The sequence below is a fragment of the Armigeres subalbatus genome, chromosome 3, assembly GCF_024139115.2.
Source record: "Armigeres subalbatus isolate Guangzhou_Male chromosome 3, GZ_Asu_2, whole genome shotgun sequence".
Classification (NCBI taxonomy): Eukaryota; Metazoa; Arthropoda; class Insecta; order Diptera; family Culicidae; genus Armigeres; species Armigeres subalbatus.
The window spans coordinates 7,655,209-7,680,715 of NC_085141.1; the positions used below are offsets into that span (position 1 = coordinate 7,655,209).

Below are 25,507 nucleotides of genomic sequence, written 5' to 3' on the forward strand. Positions count from 1 at the left end.
CGAATTTCCTTGGGAAATTCTTCGAATTCCTTAGAAATGTTTCGAATTTCTTGAAATGGTCTTCGAATTTCCTTGGGAAATTCTTATTCTGAATTTTCCTTTGGGAAATTCTTCCGAATTCCTTGGGAAAATTCTTCGAATTCAGCATTTCGAGTTCTTGGGAAGTTGTTCAGATTTCCATGGGAAATTCTTCGAATTTCCTTAGGAGTGTCAGAAATTTCTTCGAATTTCCTTGGGAAATTCTTCGAAATTTTCTTGGAATTTCATTGGAAGCTCTGGAACAGTTGGAAATTGTTCGAAATTTCTTGAGAAATTTCTTCTGAATTTCCTGGGAAATTCTTCGAATTTCTTCCAATTCGTTAAAATTCTTCGAATTTCCTTGGGAAATTCTTCGGAATTTCCTTAGGAAATTCTTTCGGAATTTCCTTGCGAAATTTTTCCGAATTTCTTTGGAAATCTCTTTCAGAATCTCCCTTGAGAAGATTTCCTTTCCGAATTTCCTTAGAAGTTCTTCCTTGGAATTTCCTTGGGAAATTCTTCGAATTTAGCCTTGTAGGAAATTCTGTCAGAATTTCCTTTAAATTCTTCGAATTTTGTTGAAATTCCCTTGCAGAATACCTTCTGAATTTTCGTCGAAATTTCAGAATTGGGAAAATTCTTCGAATTCAGTCGTCAGAAACTTCTTCGGAATTTCCTTCAGGGAAATTCTTCGAGCTCTTTGTTGGAAACCTTGAGAATTCCCTTCAGAATTTCGCTTGGGAAATCTTTTCGGAATCGTCTTTAGAAAGTTCTTCCGGAATTCGATAGACCCTTCGAACTCCGAAATCTCTTCGAAATTTCCTTTGGGAAATTCCCTTCCAGAATTTCTTTGGGAAATTCTTCGGAATTTCCTTGAGAAAATTCTAGGCGGAATTTATTGGGAACCTGAATTCCTGGCGGAATTTCCTTCCGGAACTCGAAATTGTTTGGAATTTCGTTGGAAAATTCTTCGGAATTTCCTTTTTAGAAAGTTCTTCGAATTTTCTGGGAAATTCTTCGAAATTTTCTGAATTTTGAATTTCCTTGGGAAATTCTTCGGAATTTCAGTTAGGATTTTTGAATCTCTGTCGAAATTTCCTTCGAATTCCTGTTTAAACTCTTCCGAATTTCTTCTGGGAAATTCTTTCGAATTTCCTTGGAAATTCTTCAGGAGTTTAGTTGGGAAATTCTTGAATCTCACTGTGAATTTCTTTGAAATTCTTCGAGCTCTTGGAAAGTTAAAGTGAATTTCCAGAAAGATCTGGTGAAATTTCGAACTTGGGAAATTCCTTCGAATCTCAAATTGAATCCTTGGGAAATCGAGCTTCAGAACTTCCTTCCAGAAATTCTTCAGAAATTTTGAAAATCTTCGGAATTTCCTGGAAATTCTTCGAATTTCCAGAACTTCGGGGAAATTCTCTCGAGCTCGGAAAGTTAAAGAATTTCCTTGGGAAATTCTTCGAAATTTCCTTGGGAAATTCTTCGGAATTTCGTTGGGAAATTTTGACTGAACTCTCAGAAAATCCGGAAATTTCCCGAATTTTGGGAAATCCTTCGGAATTTCCTTTGGGGAAATTCGAATTCCGGAGCCCCTGGATTCTTCGAATTTTGGAAATTCCAGAAAGATTCGCGAATTTCCTTGGGAAATTCTGATCGGAATTTCGAAATCCTTGGGAACTCGGGAAATTCCTCTCGACTCCTGAAATTCTTCCGTTCCTCAGAAAATTGAACTCTTTGGGAAATTCTTCGAATTCCTTTGGAAGTTCTTCGAATTTTGGAAATTCTTCAGAATGAATTCTTGGGAAATTCTTCTGAATTTCCTGGGAAATTCTTTCGACTTTCCTCGGGAAATTTTTCGAATTCCTTGGGAAATTGAATTTCCTTGGGAAATTCTTTCTGAATTTTGGGAAATTTTCTGAATTTTGTTGAAATTTCTTCGGAATCTCCTTGGGAAATTCTTTCGAATTTCCTGAAATTTCGAATTTCTTCGAAATTGAATTTTTTGGGAAATTCTTCGGAATTTCGTTGGGAAATTCTACGGAAGTTTGTTCTTGGAAAGTTCTTTCGAAATTTTTTCACTTGGGAAATTCGTTTGACTCTTTGAAAAAATTTCTTGAATTTCTTAGGAAATTTCATGAATTTTCTTGGGAAATTCTTCGAATTTCCTTGGGAAATTTTCTGGAATTTCCTTTGGAAATTCTTTCTCGAATTTCTTGGGAAATTCTTCGGAATTTCCTTGGGAAATTCTTCGGAATTCGTTGGTAATCCACGAGTTTCGGTGTTCTGTGGAATTTTTGGAAATTGTCGGACTTTGAAATTCTTCGGAATTTCCTTGGGAAATTCTTCGAATTTCTTTGGGTACTGAGCCAAAATTCTTCTAGAATTTTCTTCGAATTTGGGGTGAATTTCTTTTCGAAATTTTAGAACTTAGAAAGTTAAAAGTGGAATTTGAGAAAGATCTATGAATTTTCAGAAATTGAATTCTTGGGAAATTCTTTCGACTTCGGGGAAACTCTTTAAATTTCCTATTGGGAGAATTCTTCAACTCGAAATTTTGAACTCTTTGGGAAATTCTTTCGAATTTCCTTTGGAAATTCTTCCAATTTCGTTCGAAATTTTTCTTCGGAGTTTCCTTGGAAAGTTGTGCGGAATTTTCCAGGAAAGATTCATATGAAATTTCTTGGAAAATTCTTCGAATTTCCCTTGGGAAATTTTCGGAATTTCCTTGAATTCGTTGAGGCTGAATTTCCTTGGGAAATTCTTCAGAATTTTGGGAAATTCTTCGAATTTCCTTGGGAAATTCTTCGAATTTTGGGAATTTCGGAGTTTTCGGAAGAGGATTAAAAGTGCAAATTTTCCAGAAAGATCTTGATTCGTAAAATTTTCTTAGGAAATTATTCGAATTTCTGGGAAATTCTTTCGAATTTCTTTGGGAAATTTTTCGACTTTTGGGAAATTCTTTTCTAAGTTGCTTGGAAATTCGAATTTCCTTTGGGAAATTCTTTCAATTTCCTTGATTGTGGAAATTCTTTTCAGGAAAGATCGAATTTCCTTGGGAAATTCTTTTTCGAATTTCATGGGAAATTCTTCGAATTTCTTGGAAATTCTTCGACCTTCCTTTTTGGGAAATTCTTTTCGAATTTCCTTTGGGAAATTCTTCGGAATTTCCTTTGGGAAATTCTTCGAATTTTGAAATCTTTCGAATTCTTTAAATTCTTCGGAATTTGAAATTCTTCTGGAATTTCCTTGGGAAATTCTTCGAATTTCTCAGAAATTTCTTCGAATTGATTCTTCTGAAATAGGAATTTCGAAATTCTGTCGGAATCTCCTTTGAAATTCTTCGAATCTTCAGAAATTTTCAACTTCGGAAATTTATCGGTATTTCCTTGGGAAATTTTTCGGAATTTCTTTTGGGAGAATTCTTTCGAATTCCCGGGAAATTCTTGGGAATTTCTTTGAAATTTTCGAATTCCTTGGGAAATTTTCTTAGGAGATTTCTTTGGGAGAATTCTTCGAAGTTCCTTGGGAAATTCTTCGGAATTACCTGAAATTTTTCGGAATTTCATGAGGAAATTTTTCGGAATTTCTTGGGAAATTCTTCAGAATTCCTTAGGGAAATTCTTTCGAATTTCCTTGGGAAATTTTTCGGAATTTCAGAAATTCTTCGAATTTCCTTGGGAAATTCTTCAATTTCTTTGGGAAATTCTTCGAATTTCCTTGGGAAATTCTTCCCGGAATTTCCTTGAGGAATTCTTCGGAATTTCCTTGGGAAATGCTTCGGAACTCCTTCGAAAATTCTTCGAATTTTGAAATTCTTCGGAGATTTCCTTGCGGAAATTCTTCGGAATTTCCTTGGGAAATTCTTCGGAATTTCGGGAGAAATTCTTCGGAATTCTTGGGAAAATTCTTCGGAAATTCTTCGGAAATTCTTCGGAAATTTTGGATTTTCCTTTGGGAAATTCTTCTCGGAAATTTCCTTGGGAAATTCTTCAGAGAAATTTCATAGAGTCTTACCGGAATTTCCTTTGTGATTCTTCCCTGAATTTCCTTGGGAATTTCTTCGGATTCTTTGTCGAAAGTCTTGAGATTCTGAACTCCTTGGGAAAGTCTTCGGAATTTCCTTGAGGAAATTCTGAGATTTCCTTGGGAAATTCTTCGAAATTTCCTTGAAAATGCTTCTCGAATTTCTTTGGGAAATTCTTCGACCTCTCAGAAATTTCGGGGAATTCTTCGAGTTCGAAATTATCCTTGAAATTTTCAGAAATGTCCAGCCTCTTTGGGAAATTGTTCAGGAAATTTCCTTAGGTCTTTGGAATTTCTTAGGAAATTGTTCTGAAATTTCCTTGGGAAATTCTTCTTGAACGTCCTTGGGTAATTCTTCCGGAATTTCCATGAGTACTGAAATTTTCGAAATCTTGAAATTCCTCAGAATTTGTCCGAAATTTTAGGTCCGAAATTTCTTAGGAAATTGTTCGAATTTCATGAAATCTCTTCAATTTGCTGTGGCAAATTCTTCCAAATTTCCCAGAAAAATCTTCGGAATTTCCTTTGGAAATTCTTCGAAATTTCAGTTGATTTCTTGGGAAATTCTTTTCAGAATTTCCTTGAAATTCTTCGAATTTCCCTTGGGAAATTTCTTCAGGAATTTCCGGAAAATTCTTCGCGAATTTTCCTTGGGAAATTCTTCGGAATTTCCTTGGGAAATTCTTCGACTTTGAAATTCTTCGACCCTTGGGAAATTTTTCGGAATTTCCTTGGGAAATTCTTCGAATTTCCTTGGGAAATTCTTTCGGAATTTCATGTGAGAGTCTTCGGAATTTCCTTGGGAAATTCTTTTCGGAATTTCCTTGGAAATTGAATTTCTTCGGAATTGAATTCCTTGGGAGAATTCTTCGAATTTCCTCAGGAAAATTTTTCGGAATTTCCTTGGGAAATTCTTCGAGATTTCCTTTCGGGAAATTCTTTCGAATTTCCTTGGGAAATTTTCGGAATTTCAAATTTTGGAAATTTCTTCGAAGTTCTTTGGGAAATTCTTGGGAAATTTCGAATTTTGAAATTCTTCGAATTTCCTTGGGAAATTCTTCGAATTTCCTTCGGAAATTTTTTCCGAATTTCCTTGGGAAATTCTTCGAATTTTGGGAAATTTCTTTGAATTCTTGGGAAATTTTTCTCGAAATTCTTTTCGAATTTCCTTTTGGAAATTTTTTCGAATTTCCTTGGGAATTTCTTCAGAACTCTTGGAAATTTTCAAATTTCATGAAATTCTTTTCGGAATTTCTTTAGAAATTTTCTTCGAATTTCCTTGGGAAATTTCTTCGGATTTCCCTGGGGAATTTCTTCGGAATTTCCTGGGAAATTTCTTCAGAATTTCCTACAGGAAATTCTTCGGAATTTCCTTGAAATTCTTCGAATTTCTTGGGAAATTCTTCTTCGGAATTTCCTTGGGAAAATTTCTTCATGAGATTTCCTTGGGAAATTCTTCTGACATTTCTTGGGAAATTCTTCGGAATTTCCTTTTGGGAAATTCTTCGAATTTCCTTGGGAGTCTTCTTTTCGAATTTCATGGGAAATTCTTCAGGAATTTCCTTGAAAATTCTTCGAATTTCCTTAAATTCTTCCGGAATTTTGAAATTTTCGAATTTCCTTGGGGAAATTCTTCTTGAATTTCCTTGGGAAACTCTCCGGAATTTCCTTGGGAAATTCTTCGAAATTTCCCTTGAAACTCTTCGGAATTTCAGCAGGAAATTCTTCAGGAATTTCCTTTTGGAAAATTCTTCGGAATTTCCTTTTGGGAAATTTTTCGGAATTTCTTTGGGAAATTTCTTCGGAATTTCTCGAAATTTTTCCGGAACTTGCAAAATTTTTCGAACTTTGCAAAATTCTACCTCGTAAGAGATATTTATCGGAATGTCCTTGGTAAATTCTTAGGAATTTCCTTAGGAAATTCTTGGGAATTCCTTTGGATTTTTTTAATCTCTCAAGGAATTTCCTTACGAAAATCTTCGGAATTTCCTTGGGAAATTCTTCAGAAGGTCACGGAACTTCCTTGGGATATTAGTCGGAACTTCCTTGGGAACTTATTCGGTATTTTAATTGGAAAATTTTTGGAATTTCTCGAAACATTCCCAAGGAAAGTCGGAAAATATCCCAAAAGCAATTTCGAAGAGTTTATTAAGGAAATTCCTCGGAAAATTCCTTAGAATTTCCTCAACAAATACTGATATTTGCTCGGGAAATTATTCAGGGAGAGTCTTTGTATATTGCTCAAGAAGATCTCCAGATCTCGGGAGATTCTGAGAAATTGCTTGGGAAAATTCTTCGAAAATTAAGTGGAAAAACTTTCCGGATTTTTTTTTCGGGAAATTCTTTGGTATTCCGTATTCAGAATTTCCTCCAGGATTTTTTTGAAATTTTTCGAAATTTTCTTGGCACACATTTTGTGAAATAACCTCATTGGAATCGTTTTGCGGGTATTTTTTTCGGAAATTCAAAAACAAATAGAAAACGTTCCAGTCGGATTTCCAAAAAAAAAAATATTGAATGGGTTTGTGTAGTTTATGCTAACTTAAAAACATTAAAACACTAATAAAACGCGACGCGAGACAACACATAACACTTATCGTGTATACACTCGTTGTTGTGTTGGGTATAGTCCTGATGAAGGGCAACATCGCGCCCGAAACCAACTCAAAAGATATTTTTTTTAAATCTTGGTTGACGAGTGTAAAAACTCGTTGAATTTTCCATTGATTTTCAGTCCTGGTGGTTTAAATGCGAATTTTGGAGTAGGGTAGAGGGGCCCTCCTTAGCCGTGCGATAAGACACGCAGCTACAAAGCAAGACCATGCTGAGGGTGGCTGGGTTCGATTCCCGGTGCCGGTCTAGGCAATTTTCGGATTAGGAAATTGTCTCGATTTCCCTGGGCATAAAAAGGTATATCATCGTGCTAGCTTTCATGATATACGAATGCAAAATGGTAACCTGGCTTATAAACCTTGCAGTTAATAACTGTGGAAGTGCTTAATGAACACTGAGCTGCGGAGGCGGCTCTGTCCCAGTGTGGATGTTATTGTACCAATAAGAAGAAGAAGTAAAGAGCCTTTTTTTTATAGCATCTTTATTCCGTCCGGCAACGTTCATTACTCGAGCGCATTACAAATCCGAACTACTTTGTTTCTTAGTACATGGTTAGTTTCCTGTCGATATCTAGTGATGTACAGGTGAAAAATCAAGCCATTTGGTTGGAACGCGGTCGAGTTATTAACGTTGCGGACGGGAATAGGGGGTGCTGCCCAAATGGTACCGCTCCCTACATATCTAGACCAACGCAAGGTCGTAAGACCAAGGACGTAACAGCCAAAATTTTTCTTTCTAGTTCCTTGTCTATGCACATAGAACCATAAATAAAAATAGTAGTATAAAATCTTGATACAAACAACTGTTTCTAGATTTGGTTCGAAGGAGGGCAACCGCCCCTTCGGTGGGGCGGCTACCTCCAATACCTTTCCGAACTAAATTCATCACATGTTGTACATATGCATAATCAAGTTTCACACATAGTAATCTAAAAATTGGTAGATCACCCGTATTAATACCCGGCATATAGGCAATTAACTTTGAATGTACTGAACTGTTTCTAAAAATTATCACCCATTCTTACAGGTTGCAGACAACATTAGAAAAGTACTACAGATGTTTTTTTTTGGTTCGGAATGAACCACTGCGACGATCCGTGTCTTACGTTCAGTGCATGTCTTCTAACTTCATTGCTATTGAGAAGAAATGAAACAGTCGTTTACATTCAGATATTTCTCAAACTTGATGGGAACTCTTTTTAAATTAAGGTACCGCTTTTTACTCTCTTGGAGAATTAGACTTTCAATGACTTTCAAAAATGCGCCTATTATTCAGTTACGGCTTCTTCAACAATAATGTGAAACAATGTTGAATATTACCATGCATCGGTACTTAAGTTCAAAAACATTCTTATTTTTTTATGAGATCGTGAATTCGTTTTTGTTCAGAGCGCTGAATTCATCGCGTTTGGCATTGCGGAGGCACTCGGCTCAAATCAGTTTTCAATAAGTCCAACAAATACTTATCCACTCCATTCTTAATCGATCAGCACTCTGGAGCATAGAGATTCGGTATTGCCCAAATGGATTTAGTTGCGTTTTTTTAATTTACTACATTGACCTTCTTCACAAGAGATGAAAGGAATAGGTGGATTATCAAAATGTAAAACTTGAGCTCAAAGACGACAAAAACTATAAATGTTACGAATATGCGATCATGAGAAGTTCTGATTTGAGTATAGTGTTATGGATTCAATAATTGCAACAAAAGCACATGCCAATATACCAATCTTATTTGTATGTATTATGACTTGCTACCTGTGGGTTATGATATCAAGCAGCGCATTAGCGCAATTTCCCAACAGCTCTATCCTATCATGTGCAGCACATCGTCATGCAGGCTCCCTATCAAGTGCAGAGTGGCAACCACCATCCCAACCGCACGCTGTTCCCACATTGCCACATCTAACTATAACTAAACCTTCCGGATCCTATGCGGCATGGTTGAAACTGATGATGCGTTGACATTGTTAGCGAGAGGTGGGTTAAACATCGGGATCACTCCGGACCGCATATCAGTGGGCGCTGATATATCGTGCCCATACACAGAGGGCAGCCACGATTGTTGCAACACATATAGCACATTCCGGATCGCCAGCGAGATCAAACAGTGACCGACTTTCAACCTCTTCATATACGACGATTAGGATCTTAATTAGTGACCACAACGGCTTGAGTGGAAGTGTATGTGACGAAAAGGGGCGATTGACAGGCATTACGTACATGACATTAAGTTGATTATGATGATGATGATGATGATGGTATTGGCTTCCTTACGCAGTCCAATCTGGAAAGGAATAAGTATCATGGGAGCTTCTTTCTGGAAAACGAAGCATCAAATAGATAACTAAACAACCATGCGTCTCCATCGGTGAGTGATTGACATCCGGAAATTACAGAACAACGCAGTTCAATCATTTAATATCCCAATTCTATGGTTCGTTTCCCTCTGTCCCTTCTCGGTTTCTGCAGATATGGGTGGATGGGCTACGGAAAATCACACACAACGGCAAGGCAAACAATGTGTGTCCAATGACTGCCCTCAAGAAGCAGTAAGTTACACCCCCCATCACATGGCCTCTATTGCGAATCTTCATTGTTTACGTACGGTTTACATTTCACTTTGGTTGTGGCCATTGGATTTTTTTTTTGGTTGAAAACGAGTTCATCATAAAACTTTTGGTTGCGCGCCTATTTTAACTGATACGCATGTCTGCATGGCGGGTTTATATATTTGATTTTTTCAGTATTATTTTGCATGTATATGTTCTTATTAGTTCTTATCAATTATTGTTGATATCTTGAGTCTTCCTTCGGCATTATACGAGATGCCACAGATTGCTGGAATGTTCGATCGTTTGAATGTGGATAGAACTAACTAAAAAATTAAGCTTATACAAGATCACTAGCAGATTTCTTAGTATTAAAGTTGCAATTGAGATGCAATGACGTGCAGGAACAAAAAATTCAAATGTTTGAACACCCATTCCGGGTAATCGATGTTAAACGAGGTTGGGTGGTCCACCTGATTGGTCATAAAACAACATGACCGGTTCTGAAATTACTTTGCTATGTTAGCTAATACCTCCACCTTGCTTCATCGCAAGCCATCAACCAACATCAATAGTGGAGAGAGGGCCACACGAGCTTCCTAAACCAGCTGGAAACTACGACCATGGTCGTCATGTCACAAGGATTAGTCGATATATAGGTAGAGAAGGAAGTCAGCTTCAGTGACGGAAGCCTGGCGTTTATAGAGTGGAAAAATTGGTTTTCATGCAAATCCGCACAGAGTTTAAATACGGGTGACGGCTGCTTTGTCCCCCTCCCTCCCTGTACATCAGCCTGTGTACAGTTTGTTGCTAGACTCTTGGCCGCTGTCAATCACACACATGTATACGTAGGATAAACACCACAATTATCGACCTGCAACTTATTTTCGTCCTAGTAATATATTTCCAACTTGAAGTTGGAACAGAGTGCGCAATATGAGTATCGCATATTCTCAACGTTTCAAAGTGTCATGACGTTACCCCATGGAAGCAACTGCTCGCTTGATGTCGTTGGAAAATTTCAAAGGAAGCAAAAGTCGTCGTGTGTCATGATGAGTGAGTAATAATTGAATTTCCGTCTCCGTTGATCGTCGTCCGTCGAAGTGAAACGGCAAGCGAGAGGTGATGATGGAAACACTTTCCGAACAACTCCCCGGCGGCTGCACACTGGCTGGCTGACTGATTGGTGATGGGAAATTTTCGCAAGATGGGCAAGCCGGAGCTATAGTGCCATCGTATAGTCGTCGTTGTTTTTGCTAAATGGGAAGTCGTTTCATTCGAAAGCGGCGGGGGCTCCAGCAGAAGACAAATGAACATAAACGCCGTCAAAGTACCATGGCGTAATTAAATTAACTGGATCAAATTGGGTTACTTGCCCAATTGACGTCAATGGTCACGTGGCCTGAAATCGTTGAGCTTTATTTTTCAGCTTCGAAACAGGGATATAAATGGGAAAATTTAAGTATTAGTTTTTTTTTTGGAGTATGGTGCTAAATATCCGTATAACAAAAAAAATGGAAAACTTTCTACAGTTATCATCAGATTTCAAACATTAGCACATTAAAGTTCTGATTAAAATCCTTAATGTCTAATAAAATATTCATTATAAAACCAAAAATATGCACTCACGAATATTTCACAGCAAAATTCATCATTGAGCGATAATCGTCCTTATGTCGGTAACAGTTTTATCTGGTAGACATCCACCTGTGTTCGACTATTCCACATGGCTATGCGTGCATGGAGTAATCTCGACAATAATGTAGCCGCCTCATCTTTATTGACGATGCCGAGTAGCTGCTGAGCTATAGAGCTGATGATGACTACATCTTAGTTCATCAACTATTTACCACTTCTTTGCCTTTCAAACAAGTGATTTTCCCAGTCACTGAATATAGATACAGATACCCAAAAGACATCACGAACTGGCACTGACTGTTACGAACAATTTATTCAGAACAGCGTACCATAGTCTATTCGAAATGGATTTCAAATTGAATAACAAAAGAGCCTTCCTCTTCTGCTCTCACACCAACCGGCTTTCTTGTCAACAAAGTGAAGCTAACCTTGAAAACGGAACCACCTTTACATTATTGTGCCTTTTCCAAGTGCGAGCCACATATAGGTTTTAGACTGGTCTTGTGAAAGAACATTTTCAACATTTTTTTTATTTTTACCTAGAGATAATTCAGTTCAATGGTGCAATCTCATTTCCGTTTTACCAAGAAAATGCTACTTTGTGAGTGCCAATGAAAATGACACTTTCGAATTTCAAAAAACCGATGCCAAATGATTAAAATTGCTTGAAATCTTTTATTTGAAATCAGCGAAACGGAAGTCACCAAGAGAGAAGGAAAGAGATTATAACTTATCGGTCTACTTCTCCGATTGTTTTAATTGCACTTGTACCAAGTTGCGATAAGCTTGTCTTCATGACTTGTAAGAGAGAGATTGACGTCTTTTACACCGTCTATCACCACCTTTGGTCCTTTAAGTCATTTTTAACAAATCAAAAGGGTTAATTGAAAAATATGAATTTCAGTTCTCTGTGAGCCAGTCTATTGGTACGATTTGTGCAAGAATGTAGGCTGGATAAATCGATGTATTCGCAGTGAAGATTGTGGATATATCTCCTCGACATACAACATGACAGTCAGTGTGCAGAGCAGATAGTTGAAATGTGCACCTCCGGGGTGGTCGCATCTGTCACGGCAGGGAATTGGATTTCCATCCCTAACTTGTCTGCTATCTACTCTATACCGCTGTTACATGGGCAGATTTTCGTTGCAGAAGCAGAGGTTTTGCTTACCGAATGTAATCAACACGGAAGGATGCATTTATATAGTATGAGAAATCTATACCATTTTTAGGGTCCACAATGCACATGCACCGTATATGAAAAAGTCTAAGAACAAAAGGTCGTTCAAAATTGGTGTTGTAATATTCAGATAATTCATCCTTTATTACCATAGCTTACAAACAAGGACTAATACTTCGAAATCTAAAATACACATATAAGAGTAAACCAATATTTAGGTTTGAGTCGGTCCGGGTTGAACGGAAATACCTAACTATCAATTACTAACACAACTGTTTTTCCATTTCATATCGCAACAAACTATTAAAACAAAACTAAAAAGCTATGGCAACAAGGGCTTCGCGCAATCACTCACAATAACAAGATGAATAATGTCTGCACTCGGACAAATCTCATGAAGCAGTAAGTCTCAAAAATTGGTTTGTGTAGTCCCAGTAGAAGTCGTACAATGTCAAGAGATCATTCACTGCCGCTAGAAAACTATTAAGTACTGAACTGGGAAGGTATAACTATCGTACATTACTGTGCTAATTTGCCATATCTGTAGTTCGTCTGTTATTGCTCGTTCACTTGTTCACAAACCAGTAAATATATATTATAGTACACATTACAGTACATATTACATGCGTAAATAACAAACGTGACAATAATCAATAAATGACTAAATCAGTGATGCTATCAGAATTGTCCTTCAAAACTGCCGAAAATGTTCAGGCTGCTGCTGTCGTCCTTGAAGATCCTCCATATATCCAGTTTATCCCCCTCTGTCCTGGTACGTCACAGCCTTTTTTCAGCTTTTAGACAAGTTCTACGAACACTTGCAATCGTGTCGTTCTGCAGGCTGATTATTTTTTAAATAAATTTCAATAGGTTTAACATGTCCTGATCGATCATTTCTAGTTTCGCTATATAATCGCCCATATTCGTATTCATGATGGACCCCTTAGGTGATGATCTTTGACGGAAAGTAATATTTGGAGATTTCTGAACCCGGATAACTAACTCGTCTCCGTTAAGGACCTCTGACGGAATCCAATTTTAAAAGTACTCGCGTGTTCAAGGGCACACCATTCGATACGGAAGCAACGCACAACTGTAATTTTTATTTTTTCAGCTTTGCTGCGTCGCAGCATGCGTGAAAAAAGAATAATGACAGTTGTTCGTTACTTCCAATAATCGAATGGTGTATAAAACGCTGAGTACTGAAAATTGATTCCATCAAGTGCTCTAGATCCGGGAAAAAGTCCAGAATGACTGTTCCGATATAGGTCGTTCATAACTTGTTTTGCTCGTGTTCGATCGTGGAATAAGCTCGGTAAAAAAAGGTGGACCTCGGATTGATCCGCTGCGTATCGATGTTTTCAAAAAGGAAATGCTGATTAGTTTTAAATAAATTCCAATAGATTCAACATGTCCACATGTGACTGCTAGCCCTATGTTGTGTTTTCCTGGGCATGGACACGTCACATGTTCTGGTTAGTCTAGCGGCAATTCATTACCACTCAGGGCTAGCGTGGTAACCTTCCAGCACAGGGCTACTACAATTAGCTCCGGTTCAAACTGCGATGTCTTCCATCCTGAATCAATTTTGACTTTAGCAATTATCAACATTTTTTTTTATTTTCAAAAAGGTGAATGAATAAGCGGTTAAGGCATGATTAACCCTTTATAAGGCAGACGAATCTAAACAATAAATTAACAAAAACAACAATATGACACAATGTTGACATGGTATTAAACTTAAATGTATGTTTGTTATACATAAAACAGTTCAGAAACATTGAAAAATTGGTGGCAATATAGTTGCCACTGTCCGCGAAGCGGGACAACATTGGTGGCAATATAGTTGCCACTGCCCGGCAAGCAGGAAAACAGGCAACAAGAAAAATATAAAAAGATTTTTAAAAATTTGGTTTTTACGTAGAACCAGTCAAATCAAGGTACGTTACATTTTTGGTGAAGAGTCCTAGTCAGAAAACGCATTATAAGTGAAAAAATTTTTTCGCCTTTTTTACTTGGAAAAAAAACACAATTTCGTCAAAAATCCAAAAACCAAATATACAGAAAGGCAAAGCTTTTTTCACGCTAATCACGTAGTAATCTGACACAGGAGATTCAAAATAATTGATACCAACAGGAAAAAATATATCTTTGTTTTTTTTTACGATTTATAACTGAAAAACCTTCTTCCACTCGAAACTTACGATCTGTTCGTAAAAAACTGTTCTCAAATTGACATTTCAATTTTTTATGGCTCAAATTCATCTGGGGTGTTACTAGGAAGCAAATAAAGTCACTACATGTGAAATAATAAGTAAAGCTCTTGTTAATAAATAGAAGAACATATTTGTTGGTGGCAATATAGTTGCCACTGCCTTATAAAGGGTTAACAAGCAAGAATAGTCTTACTTCATCAATTTTCAATTACATAGAGATTTTCGACCTTTTTAACCCAAGACAAGCATTACTTTTCAAGCATACATTCAACATATTCGAATAAGCTTAAGACGCCAGAAGAAGCATTTGAGTTTTTTTATGGAAACTGATTCGAGTAAATATCAGTATGAATCGATTCATTACGATACTCCTTCGCGATGTCTGTCTTACGATGTAATTAAAGATATGTGCTCCTCCTGAAAATTTGATAGAACAAATAGGATCGAACATTAAAGTAAAATTGCAGGCTCTTATGGAACCCACAGCCTAGAGATGGTCGGGAACCCGATGGGTTTGGGTCGGGTTCGGATTTAGGAAATTAGTACAATTTCGGGTTCGGTTCGGGTACGGGTTTGAGAGATGAAAAAATGTCGGGCCCGGGTCGGTTACGGATTTGAGAAACAAAAGACCGATTTTTTTATTCGTTTCTGGTGTTTTTGAGTCTTTTTCGTTATTTGGGCCTACATCCTTTTTGATGTGAAGAGAAATATAAAATATCTAGTTTGAGTTTTTCGACAATAAAATAGTTCGGGTCCAGCTCAGGTTTAAATAGTTGATTAAATTCGAGTTCGGGTCGGGTATGGGTTTACGAATGTAAAAATTGTCAGGTACGGGTGGGGTTCGGGTTTGATAAGATTTTTCATTTCGGGTTCGGGTCCGGTCCGGGTTTGAAAGGTATTTATTAATCGGGTTCGGGTTTGCAAATTATGAAACCAAGAGGCTCGGAAGCTTCCTTTCAAGAAATTCGAAAGGCTCCTTCCAAGAGTCTCGGCAGCCTCCTTCCAAGAGGCTCGGAAACCTCCTTCCAAAAGGACTTGGAGGCCTCCTTTCAAGAGGCTCGGAAGCCTCTTTACAAAAGGCTCTGAATCCTTCTTTAAAGAGGCCCTTGGAAGCCTTCTTTCAAGAGGTTCAGAGGCCTTATTTCGAGGGGCTCGGAAGCCTCCTTTCAAGAAGGTTGGAAGATTACTTTCAAGAGGCTCGGAGGTGTCATTTCAAAAGGCTCAGAGTCCTATTTTCAAGAGGCTCGGAAGCCCTTTCAAAAGCTTGGAAGCTTGGAAGAGGTTCAGAAGACTTATTTGGGGGGGGGCTTGGAAGCCTTCTTTCAAGAAGCTCGGAAGCCTTTTTTCAAGACGCTCGGAGGCCATTTTTCCAAAGGCTCGAAAGATCTTTTTTTCAAGAGGCTCGGAAACCTCCTGCGAAAAGGCTCGGAAGCCTCTTTTCAAGAGGCTCGGAAACTTACTTTCAAAAGGCTCGGAAGCCTCCTTCCAAGAGGCTCGGAAGCCACCTTTCAAAAGACTCTGAATCCTTCTTTCATGAGGCTTGGAAGCTTTTTTTTTTCAAGAGGATCGGGAGTCTACTTTCAAGAGGCTGGGAAGCCTTCTTTCGAGAAGCTCGGAAGCCTCCTTTAAAGAGGCTCGAAAACTTAATTTCAAAAGGCTCGGAAGCCTCCTTCCAAGAGGCTCGGAAGCCACCTTTCAAATGGCTCGGAAGCATCCTTCCAAGAGACTGGGAAGCGTCCTTCGAAAAGGCTCCGAAGCCTCTTTCCCAGATGCTCGGAAGCCTCCTTTCAAGTGACTCGAAAGCATCCTTCCAAGAGACTCGGAAGGCTCCTTACAAGAAACTCGGAAGGCTCCTTCCAAGAGACTCTGAAGCCTCCTCGGAAGCTTCCTTCCAATAGGCTCGAAAGCCTCCTTCCAAGAGGCACGGAAGCCTCTGCCTTTTCTCAAGAAGCTCGGAAGCCTCATTTCAAAAGACTCTGAATCCTTCTTTCATGAGGCTTGGAAGCTTTTTTCAAGAGGATCGGAAGTCTACTTTCAAGAGGCTGGGAAACCTTCTTTCGAGAGGCTCAGGAAGCTTCCTTCCAAGAAGCTCAAAGGCTCCTTCCAATAGGCTCGGAAGCTTCCTTCCAAGAGGCTCGGAAGCCTCCTTCCAAGAGGCTCGGAAACCTCCTTCCAAACGGATTTGAAAGCCTCCTTTCAAGAGGCTCGGAAGCCTTTTTTCAGAAGGCTCTGAAACCTTTTTTCAAGAGGCTTGGAAGCCTCCTTTCAACAGGTTCAGAACCCTTATTTCGAGGGGCTCAGAAGCCTTCTTTCAAGAGGGTCGGGAGTTTACTTTCAAGAGGCTCAGAAGCCTCATTTCAAGAGGCCCTGAATCCTCATTTCAAGAGACTAGGAAGCCTTCCTACAAGACGCCTTTTTTAAGAGGCTCGGAAGCCTCCTTTCAAGAGGCTCGAAAACCTCCTACCAAAAGGCTCGGAAGCCTTTTTTCAAGAGGCTCAGAAGCATCCTTCCAAGAAACTGGGAAGCGTCCTTCCAAAAGGCTCAGAAGCCTCTTTTCCAGATGCTCGGAAGCCTCCTTCCAAGAGGTTCGGAAAACTCCATCCAAGAGGCACGGAAGCCTCCTTCCAAAAGGCTCAGAAGCCTCCTTTCAAGAGGCTCGGAAGCCTCCTTCCAAGAGGCTCGGAAGCCTCCTTCCAAGAGGCTCGGAAGCCTCCTTCCAAGAAGGCTCAGAGCCTCCTTCCAAGAGATTCAGAAGTATCCTTACAAGAAGCTCAAGTCTCCTTCAAGAGACTCAGAAGCCTCCTTCCAAGAGGCACGGAAGCCTTTTACAAGAGATTCGGAAGCATCCTTACAAGAAGCTCAGGAAGTCTCCTTCCAAGAGACTCAGGCTTACTTTCAAGAGGCTCAGAAGCCTCATTCCAAGAGGCTCTGAATCCTTTTTTCAAGAGACTCGGAAGCCTTCTTACAAGACGCCTTTTTTCAAGAGGCTCGGAAGCTTATATTTCAAGAGGCTCGGAAGCCTCATTTCAAAAGACTCTGAATCCTTCTTTAATGAGGCTTGGAAGCTTTTTTCTTTCAAGAGGATCGGAAGTCTACTTTCAAGAGGCTGGGAAGCCTTCTTTCGAGAGGCTCGGAAGCCTCCTTTCAAGAGGCTCGGAAACTTACTTCCAAAAGGCTCGGAAGCCTCCTTCCAAGAGGCTCGGAAGTCACCTTTCAAATGGCTCGGAAGCATCCTTCCAAGAGACTGGGAAGCGTCCTTCGAAAAGGCTCCGAAGCCTCTTTCCCAGATGCTCGGAAGCCTCCTTTCAAGTGACTCGAAAGCATCCTTCCAAGAGACTCGGAAGCCTCCTTACAAGAAACTCGGAAGGCTCCTTCCAAGAGACTCTGAAGCCTCCTCGGAAGCTTCCTTCCAATAGGCTCGGAAGCCTCTTTCCAAGAGGCACGGAAGCCTCTTTTCAAGAGGCTCGGAAGCCTTATTTCAAAAGACTCTGAATCCTTCTTTCATGAGGCTTGGAAGCTTTTTTTCAAGAGGATCGAAAGTCTACTTTCAAGAGGCTGGGAAGCTTTCTTTAGAGAGGCTCGGAAGCTTCCTTCCAAGAAGCTCGAAAGGCTCCTTCCAATAGGCTCGGAAGCTTCCTTCCAAGAGGCTCGGAAGCCTCCTTCCAAGAGGCTCGGAAACCTCCTTCCAAAAGGATTTGAAAGCCTCCTTTCAAGAGGCTCGGAAGCCTCTTTTCAAAAGGCTCTGAAACCTCTTTTCAAGAGGCTTGGAAGCCTCCTTTCAAGAGGTTCAGAAGCCTCATTTCGAGGGGCTCGGAAGCCTTCTTTCAAGAGGGTCGGGAGTTTATTTTCAAGAGGTTCTGAATCCTCTTTTCAAGAGACTAGGAAGCCTTCCTACAAGACGCCTTTTTTTAAGAGGCTCGGAAGCCTCCTTTCAAGAGTCTCGGAAGCCTATTTCCAAGAGGCTCGGAAGCCTCCTTCCAAGAGGCTCGGAAGCCTCCTTCCAAGAGATTCGCAAGTATCCTTACAAGAAGCTCGGAAGTCTCCTTCCAAGAGACTCGGAAGCCTCCTTCCAAGAGGCACGAAAGCCTTTTTACAATAGATTCGGAAGCATCCTTACAAGAAGCTCGGAAGTCTCCTTCCAAGAGACTCGGAAGCTTACTTTCAAGAGGCTCAAAAGCCTCATTCCAAGAGGCTCTGAATCCTTTCTTCAAGAGACTCGGAAGCCTTCTTACAAGACGCCTTTTTTCAAGAGGCTCGGAAGCTTACTTTCAAGAGGCTCAAAAGCCTCTTTCCCAGATGCTCGGAAGCCTCCTTTCAAGAGGCTCGGAAGCCTCCTTCCAAGAGGCTCGGAAGCTTACTTTCAAGAGGCTCGAAAGCCTCCTTCCAAGAGGCTCGGAAAACTCCATCAAAGAGGTTCGGAAGTCTCCTTCCAACAGACTCGGAAGCCTTCTTTCAAGAGGCTCGGAAGCCTCCTTCCAAGAGGCCCGAAAGCTTCCTTCCAAGAGGCACGGAAGCCTCCTTTCAAGAGGCACGGAAGCCTTTTTACAAGAGGTTCGGAAGCATCCTTACAAGAAGCTCGGAAGTCTCCTTCCAAGAGACTCGGGAGCTTACTTTCAAGAGGCTCGGAAGCCTCCTTTCAAGAGGCTCGGAAGCCTCCTTCCAAGAGATTCGGAAGCATACTTACAAGAAGCTCGGAAGTCTCCTTCCAAGAGACTCGGAAGGCTTCTTCCAAGAGACTCGGAAACCTCCTTCCAAGAGGGACGGAAGCCTCCTTTCAAGAGACACGGAAGCCTTTTACAAGAGATTCGGAAGCATCCTTACAAGAAGCTCGGAAGTCTCCTTCCAAGAGACTCGGAAGCTTACTTTTAAGAGGCTCAGAAGCCTCATTCCAAGAGGCTCTGAATCCTCTTTTCAAGAAACTCGAAAGTCTTCTTATAAGACGTCTTTTTTCAAGAGGCTCGGAAGCATCCTTTCAAGAGGCTCGGAAACTTCCTACCAAAAGGCTCGGAAGCCTCCTTTCAAGAGGCTCGGAAGCCTCTTTTCAAGAGGCTCGGAAGCCTTCTTCCAAGAGGCTCGGAAGCATCCTTCTAAGAGGCTCAGAAGCATCCTTCCAAGAGACTGGGAAGCGTCCTTCCAAAAGGCTCAGGACCCCTTTTCCAGATGCTCGGAAGCCTCCTTCCAAGAGGCTCAGAAGCCCCTTTCCCAGATGCTCGGAAGCCTCCTTTCAAGAGGCTCGGAAGCCTCCTTCCAAGAGGCTGGGAAGGCTCCTTCCAAGAGACTCGGAAGCCTCCTTCCAAGAGGCACGGAAGCCTCCTTTCAAGAGGCACGGAAGCCTTTTTACAAGAGATTCGGAAGCATCCTTACAAGAAGCTCGGAAGTCTCCTTCCAAGAGACTCGGAAGCTTACTTTCAAGAGGCTCAGAAGCCTCATTCCAAGAGGCTCTAAATCCTCTTTTCAAGAGACTCGGAAGCCTTCTTACAAGACGCCAAGAGGCTCGGAAGCCTCCTTCCAAGAGGCTCGGAAGCCTCCTTCCAAGAGGCTCGGAAGCTTACTTTCAATAGGCTCGAAAACCTCCTTCCAAGAGGCTTAGAAAACTCCATCAAATAGGTTCGGAAGCTGCCTTCCAACAGGCTCGGAAGCCTCCTTCCAAAAAGCTCGGAAGCCTTCTTTCAAGAGGCTCGGAAGTCTCCTCCCAAGAGACTCGGAAGCTTACTTTCAAGAGGCTCAAAAGCCTCATTCCAAGAGGCTCTGAATCCTTTTTTCAAGAGACTCGGAAGCCTTCTTACAAGACGCCTTTTTTCAAGAGGCTCGGAAGCTTACTGTCAAGAGGCTCAAAAGCCTCTTTCCCAGATGCTCGGAAGCCTCCTTTCAAGAGGCTCGGAAGCCTCCTTCCAAGAGGCTCGGAAGCTTACTTTCAAGAGGCACGAAAGCCTCCTTCCAAGAGGCTCGGAAAACTCCATCAAAGAGGTTCGGAAGCTTCCTTCCAACAGGCTCGGAAGCCTCCTTCCAAAAAGCTCGGAAGCCTTCTTTCAAGAGGCTCGGAAGCCTCCTTCCAAGAGGCCCGAAAGCTTCCTTCCAAGAGGCACGGAAGCCTCCTTTCAAGAGGCACGGAAGCCTTTTTTCAAGAGATTCTCCTTCCAAGAGACTCGGAAGCTTACTTTCAAGAGGCTCAGAAGCCTCCTTCCAAGAGGCTCTGAATCCTCTTTTCAAGAGACTCGGAAGCCTTCTTACAAGACGCCTTTTTTCAAGAGGCTCGGAAACCTCCTTTCAAGAGGCTCGGTAGCCTCCCTTCGAGAGTATCCGAATTTTTTTTTAAAGATGCTTGGAAGGTTCCTTTCACGAAGCGCGGAAGCCCATTTTCAAGAGTCTCGGAAGTCTCTAAAAGTTACTTAATTTGAGTTGCAAATTTTCACAGAATATCGAAGGTTTCAGACAACATTTTGGAGAGCCATTAAATGCATCAGGTCTGTTTCCATATATCTTATGAGTTATGCGTAAAAATATACCAAAGTATATACCAAATAATGCAAAAGTTCGAAAGGGTACCTCTCAAGAAAAAGGTTGAGAACCACTGCCAAGTATTAGATTCTGTAGACCTATAACGATACAGTTCATTGAAGAAAGTAAAACAAAATCTTAAGGCCAAATATGGAATAAAGAAAGAAATTTGAGGATTAACTCCAGTTAAAATTGATCTTCCAAATGAAATTCATCCTTATTGATTTTGAATTTCTGTTGTATATTTTTTTTTTATCTCATTTGGCTCATTTGCCGTGAAGCGTTACGGAGCCGGAATCAAGTTTAACAATAAATTTCTTGATTCTTATACATAGTGTTAGTTTTGGGGAACCGAAATTCTGTTGAGTATGATTGATGGGAATGTGCTAACATACATTACTGGTACATCATCTTTGATGAATTGTTCTAACCGCTCAGCTACACCTTATAATATGTCCACTTTAGAAAAATTTAATGAAGGTTTTACTTCAGACAAAGAAGCATTAAATTATGAAATTTCTCCTCTACATGCTTGGTTAGATTTTTCGAATGTTTACTGCATATTTCATATCGGAAAGATGGAATGTTACAAAATTATTCAAAGTACAATACGAAGAAAGAAAGAAAATTGTGACAACAAGGCTTCACCAAAATTTTGGTGTTAGAGTGGATCAACCACGATTAGTACGGTACTACTGAAAATGTGTGTAGAAAAACATTATGTAAACATAAACTTTTGGACAATTTAATGAATATTGATGAGGAATTGATTGTGGGATAGCTAAAGATATCCAGTGACCAATTAATCCCGGCAAGTCTGATGTTTATTGCAAAAGTACATACGAACTGGATCTTGGTTTGTACGGATGGTATCAAATTCCTGCTACAGTTTATAGAGTTATGGCTCATGCTGATGAAATTATTATTCACTCACCTTTAGGTGAAACAGCAGAGAGTCAGCATAAACAGTTGAAGAGATTTAGAACTCATTTTTATCACTTGTCATAAGACGAGTTTGTACAGTCCCATTTAATTCCACCACTTAATTGTACCTTGACAGATACTTATTTCGACCTCAACAGTAAGGTCGTCTTCAGTGTCTCGTACTTGACTCGAGTCGAGTCAAGTACGAGACACTGAAGACGACCTTACTGTTGAGGTCGAAATACGTATCTGTCAAGGTACAATTAAGTGGTGGAATTAAATCGGACTGTACAAACTCGTCTTATGACAAGTGAAGACATTCCATTAAAAAGCTCAACATAATTTTCTTAACTCATTTTTATGTTCAATTTGGTTAACGAAGAGACGTCAAACAAAGATTTACAAACCTATCCTGACAGAGGGCGTATTTTTATGATTTTTGAAGATTTAAAAAGTTATTTATCTTCTGATACTTTAGATGACTTGTAGATGTGACTTTATGGATGAAATTGAAACTTTGTTGAAGACAAAGACCTTGACGAAGGAGAAGAATGATGTTGTATATAACATGTTGGAAATCATTAATAAATCTGGTTTACGGAACAAGGGAATTTTCAAATCTAACATTCCCCTTCTGCAAGATTCTACTCACCTAGAGCTGGCCAAAATTTGAACTATTTGGTGCAACTATGTTACAAACCGTTGCGGACGGAAATAGTTGGTAGTGCCCAAATGGCCCTTTTCCCCAAATTCATCGCAAAAATAGCACAATAGAATCTAAAACCGAAAAGAATAATTCTTGAATATTGATTTTTTTTTTAATAATCGAAAACTAGAATCATAATATAGAGTTTTTCTAATGCAACACAATTACTGAAGACAGTAAACGAATAACATAGGATGACAAATCACCGCAACCTTCAGTAAAGCGTGTCAAATCATAGATCTTCATTATGCTTGTGGAATAAAAAAAAAACTACATAAGCCGTATTAACGAGTAGAACATTCATCCGTACTTAGGTGGAGCGGATGCTGGGTGCTGGATACCGACCAGATCCAATTAGATGAAGACACAGCTGTGTCTTCGACATCGAGGATTCAATTTCCACAAGTCAACAATATATCTAACCTAACAACCTACTTACAAGTGGCCAGAGAAGATTTCATAAAAGGATCCCCTTGTCTACGATTATCCTAATCCAATTGACGCTCAAGAGCAACTGTCCTACTAACGTGCGGCAAATGACTGCCACTTCAGAAAATAGAATTATAACCTATTGCTGTTTATATTGTCCACCGGCGAAACACGAGGTATTTACTGTCCTTGATGTAACGACCGCTGTAATAGAGTAGGTGAGGCAATTGTGATGCGAGAGAAAGCACAAAATAATGGACGTTGTTTCGTACGACGATATAAACAACCGTAGCCCTATGAAGCTTACACAGGAAAGGTATTCCTTCACTTTGCCCGTCAGCTCTGTAATGTTTGGAACGAAAGTGTTTGCTTTTGATTGAATTATATCTAGCTGCTACCGATTATAATAGACTTGAATGGGGATCCGGAACAATAATAACCATTGGAAGGTAGCTATCAATTCAATAGCTGGACTACTTCCAAAATATCCAAAGGGGAATAACTTTCGTTAGCATTTCAATAAATATTTGAATAGACTTCATAGGTAATCTATTGCCTTTATATCTCGTTGACGAATTCAGTTTGATTTTTGGGCACAAAAGAATTAATGAGCACAGGAAATCTCTTTTTTGAACACCTGAGGTCGCAGCCTTTCATACAATTGATAATGATCTCATCAATCAATCACAATCGAAACTAATCATTGAGACGCAAATTAGTTTGTTTCTTATTTTTTGTGATTTAAGGTAAGTACTCCTCTCTTGCAAAAGTGATTAAAAGCATGTTATTTTTTTTTTGAACGAACAGATACATACCCCATATAATGTATCAAGATTTTGAACCATCTGTTGTACTTTTGGTCGATATTCTGCTGAACCGAACAGATTTTTCATATTTTTTGTGGTTCACTTCCTAATAATCAGACATTGTACCGAATGATGATCAATTCAATATCCTCATACAATCAAAGTAGGGGTCTCCAGTAGCCTTGCGAGCAAAGGCGTAGGATTGCCAATCTGTAGATGGCGACTTCGATTCTTCGTCCGGTCCAGGACGTTTTCAGGCTGGAAACTTTCTCGACAGCCTGGGCAGCGAATTCGTCATACTTGCCACATAAGAGCCATTGGAGAAAAAAAAAGAAGATACTATCAAAGAAGCACATGCTAATCGAAAAGACGGTTTAGCAAAACCTCGACCATTTTCCAAGTCGAAATGCTGTTGCTCGTACCATATTTGTAATATCTATCACTGCCGTCCACTCAGACAGATTACTACTTCTATTGAGGAATTCAATCACATTATCCCACCTTGCTCAACAGCAATTGAATTAGCCTCACTTAGGACTAACACTGCGCTGCGTCTAATATATAGCACCAACAGAATCAACACGCGCTCCAATTTGCCAATATAAATAAACGCTGCCATAAACGATCCAACATAACGACTTCAAACGAAAACATCTTGCGACACTGGCGGACTACCAGCATTTGTTGTTTGTAAAATGCATTTACTGAATCTTTGCATCTACATATCAAACAAGCATCCTATATGCATATTGCGCGAATAAAATAACTATCGGAACCTGAACCAATTGAACCAATTTAGCTCGGAAAATCTGTTGGCTATCTAATTAACGTCAATTATTTATTTAGATTCGAATCAATCATTCATCGTTGTCACCAGCATTGAATAGGGTATTTAGTGCCACTTGTTAGATGAGAATGTTGGAAACTATTGGAATCAAGATGGGTTATGTGGTTCGGCAAATGCTGTTGAAATCGTTTAGTGGAAACAATTTATATGGATATGGTAGGAGCAAGGGTAAGACTAAGATTTGACAGAAGGAAGGTCGTAAGATTTATATCGATACAAATATTCCCCTCCGCTCGCTTTCAAATCCACTCTCAAGTACAGTATCTGCGATACTCTTTTTGCAAACACTTGTCATCGCGAGGGAGGGGATGCCAACCAGAATCACAGAGTCGGTCCATAGAAAAACTTTCATTTGAATCTTGATAATGGCCTAAAAAAATCTCCAACAAATGGCTAAACAGAAACAGGGCGGACGAGAGCTCCAGCCGCGGAATGGAATGTTTCCACTTTTTCATCTTGAGATCATCCAGAGAAGCGACTCTTGATTTGTATGTTATCAATTGTACAGTGATATGCATATGCAATGCAAACCTTAGATACAAGCAAGCTCCGTAACCCTTATGGGATGCATCACTAAATCCATGGAGCAGGACTATGGAGCAATTTCTGCTGTAGCTAACCCAACGTGGAACTGATAGAGACTTGAAGGCGACTAGATTTCTCCGGTATTCATGCCAATACTCCTGCATTTCATCCGGTAGTGGTTCACCTCCACGGCTTTTGGGTGAATAATTTTGCTTGAAACACCACTGGATCGGCTATTCCATGAGGATCGAACAACATCGAAGCATCAGAGACCACGGTGCGCTTCGGGATACTGGCGGTCGAATTCCATTTAGGAACAGAAAAGCGGAGCTTGGGGATCCCAAGCCAAGAGTTTTGATGGTGGTTCTGGATTAGTCTTACTAGGCGCTCGTCACGCATGTCAGCTGGAAGATTGACCAATATCTGCTGATAGTTTGAATTCAATTTTCGGAGCACAAATCTCGCCGAATTCGTCAGCATGATCATTTCGTTCCACACCTTCTTCAACGTCTTCCACTCCGGTAATCATACGT

General features: G+C 40.0%; 1 protein-coding gene across 7 annotated transcripts in view; it reads left to right on the forward strand.

Annotated features, from left to right (window-relative positions):
• LOC134222321 (1-phosphatidylinositol 4,5-bisphosphate phosphodiesterase) overlaps positions 1 to 25,507 on the forward strand; it is a 257,905-nt gene that overhangs the window by 174,591 nt on the left and 57,807 nt on the right. For 4 of the 7 annotated variants that reach the window (XM_062701466.1, XM_062701467.1, XM_062701469.1 and 1 more), the window contains one exon: positions 9,126 to 9,205. The exons of 1 other annotated variant lie outside the window; for it this stretch is intronic. In XM_062701466.1, the coding sequence (XP_062557450.1) occupies positions 9,126 to 9,205 (80 nt within the window). Of the gene's footprint in view, positions 1 to 9,125; positions 9,206 to 12,345; positions 12,426 to 25,507 lie in introns of all 7 variants that reach the window. 2 more of the 7 variants (XR_009982411.1, XM_062701464.1) reach the window with 1 other exon arrangement.